We start from the raw sequence: 10,730 nt of genomic DNA, 5'->3' as shown, positions 1-10,730 counted from the left end.
CCACAATTAATTATAAGAAGTCAACATTAAGGTATTGTGACCTTTTGTTATTACTAGAAGAGTGGGAGAACAAGCTTATGAGCTCTTGCTTCATGCACATTTGAAATGTTTTTCCTGTAAGCATGGTAAAGAAATAGTACCAAATCCTAGTCATATCTTAGGTTATGAATAACTTTGCCAACTAAGGGTCACATTGAGGTAGAACCTGAACTCATCCGTGATACAAGGGAAAGACTTCTACGAAACAGAATTCACAAAAAATGTTTAGTCAAATGGAAATTCTACCTTGTTGATGCAACAGGGAACTTGAGGAAGATCTAATGAAGAATTACCCCTACCTATCAAGACAAGGACATCTCAAATCTTTTATGATGGGGACGATGTAAGATCCCTGATGCTTGTAATAATTTTTGGAAATATTATGGAGTAATTTTGCCTATTTTTATGTCCAACCAAATGAATATAAAGGGGTTTTTCCTCAATTTAATTAGAAAAAATGCATGTGGAAAATGGAGAATAGAATATGGGCTCATGGGAACTCCCACCACCTGGTAGAGCCTACCATTTGATGGAGATCCCCTTATGCCATAATCAAGAATGTTAGGCATGCATACATAGAGTCTATGCATAAGAGCTAATAAACCAGAAGGCCCACAAGTCTATAAGTCCATACTAAGTCTATTCATGCATATTAATCTCTTCAGCTAGATGGAGATCCCCTTAAGCCATAATCAAGAATGTTAGGCATGCATACATAGAGTCTATGCATAATAGCTAAGAAACCATAAGGCCCACAAGTCTATATGTCCATATTAAGCCTATTTATGCATGCCCCACAAGTCTATGTATGCATACTGGCAAGTCCCTAAGTCTATTTATGCATGTTCTACAAGTCTATGTATGTATGCCCTGCAAGTCTATTTATGCATGCCAAAAAGTCCATAAGCCCATAAGGTCGCAAGCTAGTAAACTAGAAAGCGTGCAAGTCTACAAGTCGGCACGCCAGTAAGCGTATAAGCCGATGAGGTGATAAGTCCATAAGCCCGCAAACTCGTTTGGTAAGTCTATGAGTCCATAAGCTCATTAGTCCATAATCTCACAAGTCTATAAGCCTATAAGCTCATAATTCCCTAAAGTTTTTCTAAACCATGTTTCACTTGAATTAATTTTATTGTGTTTTAGGATCATGTTACTATGAAGCATGGCTATGTGCAACCGAAAAGTAATGGAAACGTCTAGTCTCAAAACAATAGAAACATGAGGGTTGAGGATGAAGTTGCAAAGAAGTGACAACAATTAGAATAGGTCAAAAAATTAAAAGATAGTGTTTAGTTGATATTATTCTCTCCCACTTTTTGTCACTCATCATTTGGCAATTTTGGATAGTATTATCTTGTTTTATATATGTTTAGTTATTTTTTTGTTGGGATTGGTGGCATGGTGTCTACCTACTTCTAAAACAGATTGAGGATGGCAAAAATATTGGATACGATTAGTTAAAGGTTCAATTAGCATAGGCTGGAGTCCATTCACTCACAGAGCTATATTTACAATTGTCTTGGTTATTTACATTACTATAAGTGAGTTTTTGTAAAATTTTTCCATAATTAAGTCTTTGTGATGTTAATCATTACATTGTACCATTGTAGGAGGCTAGTGTAGATTCCTCGGTGGAGGGTAATGACCACGAGAGAACAAATAATCACGAGTCACGACAAACGAATCTCATGATTCGGATGGTTTTAGCTAGACATAGAGATTCATGGATGGTCATAGCTAGATATGTTTTTTATTGGTTGTAGCTACATATAGTTAGGATTATCGAGTCCACATTTATATGTTTATGATGCAATCTATATCTTGCATCATGATAATGCTTTTTGTCATGGCACTTGGGATAGATCCCCCACTCCTATATTTTGTATCTTGCATCATGATGATGCTTTTTGTTATGACACTTGGGATAGATCTCCAATCTAATGTTTTGTATCTTGCATTATCCCCACTTGTATGCACGCGTGCGCGCGCATGCACACACACACACACATATGTATATATTTCTTAATGAGATTTCTCTCTTTATTTTGTTATAAAAAAATTTAAAGTTTATTAATTGATTTAACATATCACTTAAGATTCAAAGTTTATTAATTAAGTATTAAAAGTGGGCAATATGTTGGTGACTAACCTCCATAGTAGAGAGAATTACTTAATTGTTGTTGCAAACGATGACAGCATGCACTTATTGAATCACCAAGTGTTAGCCAAACTAAAAACACGTGTAAGATCAATCTAAATGAAAGAGATCAAAAAGAAAGAGAGAGAGAGAGAGAGAGAGAGAGAGAGAGAGAGAGAGAGCTACAAGGGGCAAGACAGAAGTAAGGAAAGAGAGAGGCTCTTCAAATAGAAAGGATGACATAGAGGTTGGATAGCCAAAAGAGCCTTTTCCTAGAGTAGTTATGAAATTTTGTGTCAGTGTGTCTGCCTTGCTCTACTTTCTCCTCCTCTCGCTACCTATTATCCCTCGCCCCCTATGCAGCTGTACTGAGCTGTCCCCTCCTGCGTTCCTCCTCGCCCTTCCTCCTCCTCCTCCTCCTCCTTCACCCAGGAGTGCTGCCTTGCTGTTCCACGCTTCTGCTGGCCTCCCCCCCTCCTTACCCTCTTCTTCGTCATCCTGATCATCAGCGGTAGGGATATATTTCATGCGCTCCCCCTTGTCGTGTAGCGGGGGAGTTGCTCTCGTGCTAGCTCAGCAGAACCAGCCCTCTCACCACCTCGGATGCTCCAGACCCACCACGCCTAGCTGTACGTTCCTCGGATACTCCAGACCTGCCACACCTAGCTGTACGTTCCTTGGATGCTCTAGACCTACCATGCCTAGCTATACACCTCTTTTATTTTAAAGAGGAAAGCCCTCTTCTCCTCATGCTCATCCACTCGTAAACACAGTCTGCAAGAGCTCAGTTGTATTTGGTCCTTGAAGCTTTCTTGCCGGCTCCTTCACATTTGCCTATCACTCGCATCCTCGCTCTTGCAGCCATCCTTACTGGCTCTCTGTTGTTGTACGTCTTTTGTCTCATCATCTCCCTCCTCTTCACAGGCCCGTCTTCTCAAACGCCGGCCTTCTTCTTGTTGCAACATCCTGCAGGTGCAGAACATCTTGATGATCTCGACGGAGCATCGCTTGCCCCCCATGAGCTGGAGCCTGTTGTGCTGATCAACCTTGGTTAATACTAAGCCAGAAGGGTAGCTATCAGTCCGATTTGCAATCCACCATCTGTGATGCTCGTGTGTGGCCAATCAAGCCGAGGGTTTTGCCGCCATCTTCCTCGAAGAACGAAAGGACCCTCAGGGCCGGAAGCTCTCCAAGCAGACTAGCGACGTGCGAACAAGGTGCTAGTTGTAACGAGGGCTGGTTACAAAAGACCCGATTGGAGTGCCCTCGTCTATGCTTTCGAACAAAAGGTGCAGCCCGGCGCGACGACGACAGGCTTCTAATGCTGGGCATCGTCGATCGCATTCCCACCCCATGTACGTCGTATGCAGGAGCTCATGCTTTTCATTTATGTGTAGCACAGGTTTATCACTGCAGGGTACAATTAATCATCTATATAAGTTGATGCTTTTGCAACAGCAATGGCTTCCTTTAGAATATATTTCTAGCTGTTTGATTGAGAACTGCAGTCGCATACGCATAGCCCCATCGCTTACAAGAAGCAAAGCGCCAAGGCTACCGTCTCTATTTGTTCGAGTGCTAGTCTACGTGTGTGTAGAATGGACACTAGGATCCACCTTCAATATCCACCGCTGGGTCCTTTCAATGCTAATCATCTACAATGGACCGATAAAAAGTGTGAAAAGTCTATATATGGATATGTTCGAGTAGCCTATTTTCACTGGGATCACTTAACAGATTTTTTAAAAGGAGAAGAGTCTCTTACAGATGCAGAAACAAATTTTAGGCAGCAATCCGTGAGAAGGCATGAAAAGGGTAGCTTAAAGCAACCAACTCTTGATAGCTACTTAGAGGAGACTTTGTTTTGGTGTGCTTATGGTCCTAAAGATATGCGTGGAAAGGAGATCATGGTTCCTCGCAATGAAAAGACACCAAAGACAGGGAAAGGAAGCCATCCAGGTTGTGTAAAAGGCACTCACATGTGTGGCTATCAATGTCATTTCTTTGTAAAAAGATTGTATCTATTAGAAGATGTAGCTTGCATTCGCTATATTCAAATGCATCATGTTGATGAGAATGATGAGCTTTGTCACAAAGAAGGCATCAAGGCAACTTTGGGCCACAACCTATCCTTTACACGATGCTCTCTTTGGAAATAAAATCATGGGTCTTTGAAATGCTTTGCAAACGTTACACTCCAATGCAAGTGCATGAGGCACATATTCAAGTTGCCTCATGCAAGTGCATGAGGCACATATTCAAGTTGTTCACAAAAAAAAAGTGAACAATCCTAGCTATACATTGTCATGAGATGATTTCCTATCACTTAGAGACATCTTAAATATTGCTAGGAAGCATGCAAGTAGTACTCATGAGCTAGTGATGCCCAAAGTGTTCGCATGTGGAAACAACAACACTCTCAAGATGTCTTCTACTATGCGGAGATGGATGCTACAAACAATAAGCCATTTGTGCTAGGTATTAAACACATTGGAAACTTGAGAGGCTCAACACACATGGCAACAATGGAGTCATATCAATGGATTCAACGTTTGGAACAAACTTTTACAAGGTACGCATGTAGTATATATGTACTTTTTTTATGCTACTTTATACGTAGAAATGCTAAGATTCTATCTCATTGAATATTTTTTGTTTAGTTCCAACTCTACACTGTGCTAGTATTTGATAACTATCAAAATGGAGTCCCAGTTGCATGGATCATAACATCAAGCTTTGATACGGACACTATTGTCCAATGGCTTACATGTAGTATATATGTACTTTTTTTATGCTACTTTGTATGTAGAAATGCTAAGATTCTATCTCATTGAATATTTTTTGTTTAGTTCCAACTCTACACTGTGCTAGTATTTGATAACTATCAAAATGGAGTCCCAGTTGCATGGATCATAACATCAAGCTTTGATACGGACACTATTGTCCAATGGCTTACAAGTCTTCGCAATAAAGTACTTGACTACAACAAATCATGGGATCCAAATGCCTTTCTTGTTGATAATGCAACCGTCGAGATAAATGCCATTAGGTAAATCATGTGCATGCCCACATTATTGCTCACAAAGTATTATCTCTTTCTCTTTGTCAAACTAGCTAAACTTTTATTTCTAATTTATTGCAATCTTGAAAATAGGGTGGTATTCAACGTACCAATTTTTTTATGTTTATGGCACGTTCATCGAAGTTGGTTGAAGCACTTAGTGAAGAAGGTACAAGATTGGAAAGTTAGAGCTATCATGTTTAGACGCCTAGGTGCAATCATGAACATCCGTGTCCAAGGGGGAGCTTCGGAGGCCATTGCCATAGACAATATAAAAGATAGTGTATTGGAGTTCTCGGTCGACTTTTCACATGAGGAGGCCTTTATTGAATATTTCCGTACTTATTGGGTTTCAAAAGTTGGTAAGTTCAACCTTCTAAGCTTAAGAAGTTAAAAGTTTGATTGAAGCTTTAATACATCATTGGAACCTAATGTACTTTTTATGCATTAGTACTCACCTGGGCCTTATCTTTTTTGTAGAGATGTGGGCAAGAAGCTTGAGGATGCTTCCACATGCAAATCAAGATACAAATGGAGCTATCGAGTCATATCATGCTACTTTAAAGTCTCGTTTCTTATGTGGCAAGAAGTACATATGGGGACGTAGAATTGATTGGCTTTTGCACAAACTTATGACGGCATGTTTGTCGTATTTTTGGTATATAGATGAGACAAAGAAGGGTGGCTTTGTCACAAATAAAGCCATAAAAAGATTGATTGAGCATTCACTGGAAAGAGCTCAGAGCATCCCAGATGGAGATGTACTATTTTTTAATGAAGGCACAAGGGTTATGGCAAAGGTAAAAAGTCAATCCTCGGGCGCCAAGATCCATTACATTATGTATAATGCCGATTGTGATTGGGGTTGTTGTAATTGTGGATGGGCAATGAAGGGCAATATGTGTAAGCACCAAGTAAAGGTCATGCTACTAAAGGGTTTTAATTTAAATACTATCATTGGTAAGTGTTTGGAGTTGTATGACAATGGCCATGACACATGTATTGGCTCAAATTGTATTTCTGTCATGGAGGAGACTCATAGCATTGAGAATGTAGACCATTCTCAACAAGGTACTCAAGAGCCAAATGCAAAGAAGCCTAATGCAACAGATTGCTATGAGCGCATTGTACACATGGTGGAAGGAAAACCAAGCTTACAAGCACATTTTGATGCCTTAATGCAAAGGTTATTGCTTCAAATGCAAGAGGTGCAAGCAAGGGACGAGCATGGAGCATTGCATCCTGCTGAGAATTTTCAGATTGTACAAGATGGTTTTGGAAATTCTATACAACGAGCAAGACCATTCATTGAGCGTCCTCTTGGGAGAAAAGCATATACAGAAAATAGTGCTCTTCCTTCTCCACGGCCCGTAGCTACCAAAAAACGCTCCATGCAAGCAACTTTGGATGCCAAAGCTTTGGATGGGGATGCAGAGTGATCATTGTAGCTAGTGACATGAAACACTTGGGCTTAATTTTGTTCTTCATTATGCTTATGTTAGTGCTTTTTTTTCAAGTAGCTTCCTTTTAATGGACATGAACTTTTTTTTCAAGTAGCTTCCTTTTAATGGATATGAACTTTTTTGAACCATGTATAGCATTGATGCATGTTGATCGGAAAGTCTTTCTTATAAAAAGCACCTTGGCGATTGTGTATTATGCCAATTGTGAATGTGGGCATGTGAACGAGACTCAATTGATTGTGTATTATGCCGATTGTGTATGTGGGCATGTGAATGAGACTCAATTGGGTATTACTAAATATTTTGTTAATCCCAATAACCTTGGCGAGCATTCATTAATTAGCGGGGACTATGTGGGCATGTGAATGCATGCTTTTGAGGCTTTTTTTTCTTTGTTTGGAGTGTATATGATAGAGCATTGATACATTTTTTGTCTCTGTTTGAGAGAGCAAGGGAGGCAAGAGAGTTTTGAATTTTTTATTCTTTAGTTTTGGGCTGTTTTTTATTCTTTAGTTTTGGGCTATTTTTTGGGCAAAAAAAAAAGCATTTTTGGAAGAGCCCGGCTGAGGGAGGTCTAGGTGGAAAGTGTTTCATGCACTCCCCCGCTACACGACAAGGGGGAGCGCATGAAATATATCCCCACCCCTCCACCCCATCATCCATCATTCTAATAAATTTTAGAGCCTTAACCTTGGTAGTATATGCCTTCTTAGTGATGTATCATGTATCTTGATCGGAACACCTGATAGTACCAAGCTGCCTTGGCTTGCTTTAGAGTTGTCTAAGAGATTTGCAACGATTGGAAACACTAGCAACTAGAATGTGCGTGGTTTTTGTGATGGGGCTTTGACATATGTTGCTTACCTACATTTTAGTTTACCCTAGATGCACCCCTCTTAATTCTTACACGATCAAACATTAAGTGCCTCTTAGAGATAAAGCTTTTGTAGCAAGTAGCACATTGTACAAGGGTTTCCCTAGAGAAGATTGATACCAAAGAGAGCTCTATTGTGAGCAAGGCTTTGTATAAAGACTTATTGAGGATAGCCATTGGGCAACCCATAGTTTCCTCTCATAGATTGCATATTGAGAATTGGTGTACAAATGAGAGAATTGTTGCTTTTTCTTGATGTAGGTGGAGACATAGGAGCAAATATCATCCAAGTGTCCAATATATTACGAGGCTAGAGAAAATTTAGAAAATTATTCAAATAGGGTCTAAGAGCATCGTAGCACATCATTGACTCCCCACACATTTGTGTTGCATTAGTCTCTACCTTGCTGAGCTTTGTTGCCATAGAGATCAAGTACTCTGGGCCTTTGCTTAATTGAGGACCGACACTACACAATTGCTTATACTTCACCTCCACAATCAAACATGAAAGGGAAACTTCTAATGACAACCCTCTTGAAGGTAGACTTGCCAATGCATTGCTACAACCGACAAGGCTCCTTTTGGAGGAATTCTAGAAAGCTTTGAATATATGCTACTCTCAAGAAACTCTAGAGAACCCTCTCTAGCATGACTAACATAGGGGAGAGGTATATAGCCATTGACCCCAGAGCCGGCAAGGATGTCTGCAAGAGGAAGGATACGAGTGATAAGCAAGTGAAGGAGCCGGCAAGAAAGCTTCAAGGACCAAGTACAACTGAGGAGAAGAGGGCTTTCCTCTTTAAAATAAAAGAGGTGTATAGGTAGGCGTGGCAGGTTTGGAGCATCCGAGGAACGTACAGCTAGGCGTCGTGGTGGCAGGTCTGGAGCATCCGAGGTGGTGAGAGGGCTGGTTCTGCTGAGCTGGCATGAGAGCGGGCTCCAGGTGGAAAGTGTTTCATGCACTCCCCCGAGGGGGAGCGCATGAAATATATCCCCACCCCCTGATCAGGTGCGTCTAGCTTTCGGGAAGTTTTCTCTTTGGCAAGATTCGACAACTTGTGGCCTCGGTCATGCCCGACCAAGGCCTCAGGCCTCTCTTTTTTAGAATGGAACCTCTAGCTCCTTGCTTTGACAGTCACATCCTTCAAGGCCTCCATCTTGTATGCAAGATTGTGGGTAGCCACCCGAACACGGATAGTTCAGGGACCTATTAGAAAGAAGCCTTCTTGGTGCGCTCTAAAAGATCGCTGATATTCATCCCTTGGGACGCAGCTTTGAATTCGATTTGCCTAGCTTCGTAAGAAGTCATGCAGCTGAGCCTCGTCACGCACTGCATATGGTCGAAGCCTTCTTTGTGAGAGGTGGAAGCATGGCTTCAACCTAGCGTCTGACCTTTGGTTGGCGTCTTAGGGTTTCCTGTGTCATGATATGATTTCCAAGTCTTAGGAAAGAATACCTTCCTATCCTCTTGGTGATAGGTGGTGCTATCAAGAGAGCGATGGAATTTCCCCACACACCACCACTTCAGTTCTTGCATGGACAGTTGGGATTCAATCCCTTCGTATCTACATAGCATCTCTGGAGTTAGTGCCTTATTATGCCATATTACTTCCTTTCCTCTCGCGGGGTACCCTTTACAAAGGGTTGAGTACTTTGGCAAATGTTTCATCTGTTGGAGTTAGTGCCTTATTATGCCATATTACTTCCTTTCCTCTCGCGGGGTACCCTTTACAAAGGGTTGAGTACTTTGGCAAATGTTTCATCTGTCGATAGTAGAACGTGTGATCTTCCTTGACAACATCTTGGTCGCATTGGCGGGTCGTCCACTGTGCCACCTCTCCCTGCCTACCAACTTGTACAACATGACCAGTCTCGGGCTGGGTGGCTATTATCGGTCTAAGAATGATTTTGGACAGCATCAAGCAAACCAAAGAGTGATGCAAATCAAGGAGGAGGGAAAGTGTCATTATTGCAAAAAGCCAAGTATTACATTAGTCAATGTAGGAAGAGATAGGCCAAGGAGAAGACGAAAGAATCTAGTTTGGCAGTGGACTCGTGCTCCTACAGAGGCAAAGTTGATGATTCAACTAACTTTGTGCATGATGATTGGGCTTTTTGAGTTTGCGGTTATGATGCATCACAAGAGCACTTATCTCTCAATGTCAATGAGAAACAAGTTATATGATAATTTGACAGACTAAGTGGAGCCTCCACACATATCACCTCTAAGAGGGATTTGTTTAATTCATCAAGGGCTGCCCCAGAAGGCAAGAAAGTCACATGTGCAAATAACTCTTCTTATTATGTCAAAGGCTTCGGTGAGAACATACTCATAGCTGCCTGCAGAAATGATTCATAACTATGCATTTCAAATGTACTTCATATGCCAAGGATAAAGGTTATGTGGTTAACTTTGAGGATGACAGATACATAGTAAGAGATAGAGAGAAAGACTATGTGATGGTCACTTTTGGGACTTTGTACCGGGCCTGGACTCATTTGAGAAGAAGAGAGCACACGTGCATGTTTGGCCACTACTTCTACTTTTGTCATGCAAGAGGTAGAGTTATGGCATGCCATATTTGGGCATGTGAATTATTGCAGTTTGTTGTTTTGTTTTGCAAAGGCATCAAATGGTGTAGGAGATGACTCATGTGGAGATGCCACCTAGACATGTATGTGAGACAAGAGGCACAAATATCCTGTAAAAGTAGCCCAAATATGCACCTATGTGCATAGCCAGACACAACGGGCACAATCTGCCACCAAATGCAATCACATGTACTTGTCTTATGCAAACCTATTGCAAAAAACTGAAGGAAAGTGTGGGAAAAACCCTCGATTTTGCACTTACATATGTAATTTGTCGACACCGGAATAGCGCTTTGTGTAGATAGCCAATGATGGTTTGGGAAGCTCAATAACCCCAAATTTTGGCAACTTTTGCAGCTTCAATTTTGTGTGCATAGGCACAAAATACCATGTCACAACTGTATGACCACCGCCAAACATGTTCAATTTTTGTAGAGGTGATGTATAAAGTAGAGCAAATATACGTGTGTAGATGATACTCGATTAGGGTTTGGTCGTATGGTTGTACGAGCAGGTCGTATAGTTCTAAAATCAGGGTTTCTGAGGGACAACTTTACGCTTCAG

General features: G+C 41.1%; 1 protein-coding gene across 1 annotated transcript; it reads left to right on the top strand.

Moving 5' to 3' along the window:
* Window positions 1-4,715: 4,715 nt before the first annotated feature.
* LOC147630438 (uncharacterized) lies at window positions 4,716-6,676 on the top strand. Its single transcript, XM_086810811.1, has 5 exons — window positions 4,716-4,748; window positions 4,837-4,929; window positions 5,026-5,225; window positions 5,331-5,599; window positions 5,718-6,676. Exons 1-5 carry the CDS (start codon window positions 4,716-4,718, stop codon window positions 6,674-6,676), a joined length of 1,554 nt encoding a protein of 517 aa, XP_086666937.1.
* The last annotated feature ends 4,054 nt before the right edge of the window (window positions 6,677-10,730 follow it).

The sequence above is a fragment of the Cibotium barometz genome, chromosome 16 (genome assembly GCF_041138505.1).
Source record: "Cibotium barometz isolate CiBa-2024 chromosome 16, ASM4113850v1, whole genome shotgun sequence".
Classification (NCBI taxonomy): domain Eukaryota; kingdom Viridiplantae; phylum Streptophyta; class Polypodiopsida; order Cyatheales; family Cibotiaceae; genus Cibotium; species Cibotium barometz.
The sequence above is the reverse complement of the archived record's forward strand: the minus strand, read 5'-3'. Positions and strand labels throughout refer to the sequence as shown.

What these genes read in the sequence shown, in the direction of transcription:
- LOC147630438 (XM_086810811.1), top strand. Translation starts at nt 4,716, where the DNA reads ATGGATTCAACGTTTGGAACAAACTTTTACAAG. An exon ending in GTCGAGATAAATGCCATTAG is followed by an intron (nt 5,226 to 5,330) that starts GTAAATCATGTG and finishes TCTTGAAAATAG; the next exon opens with GGTGGTATTCAACGTACCAA. An exon ending in TTATTGGGTTTCAAAAGTTG is followed by an intron (nt 5,600 to 5,717) that starts GTAAGTTCAACC and finishes TCTTTTTTGTAG; the next exon opens with AGATGTGGGCAAGAAGCTTG.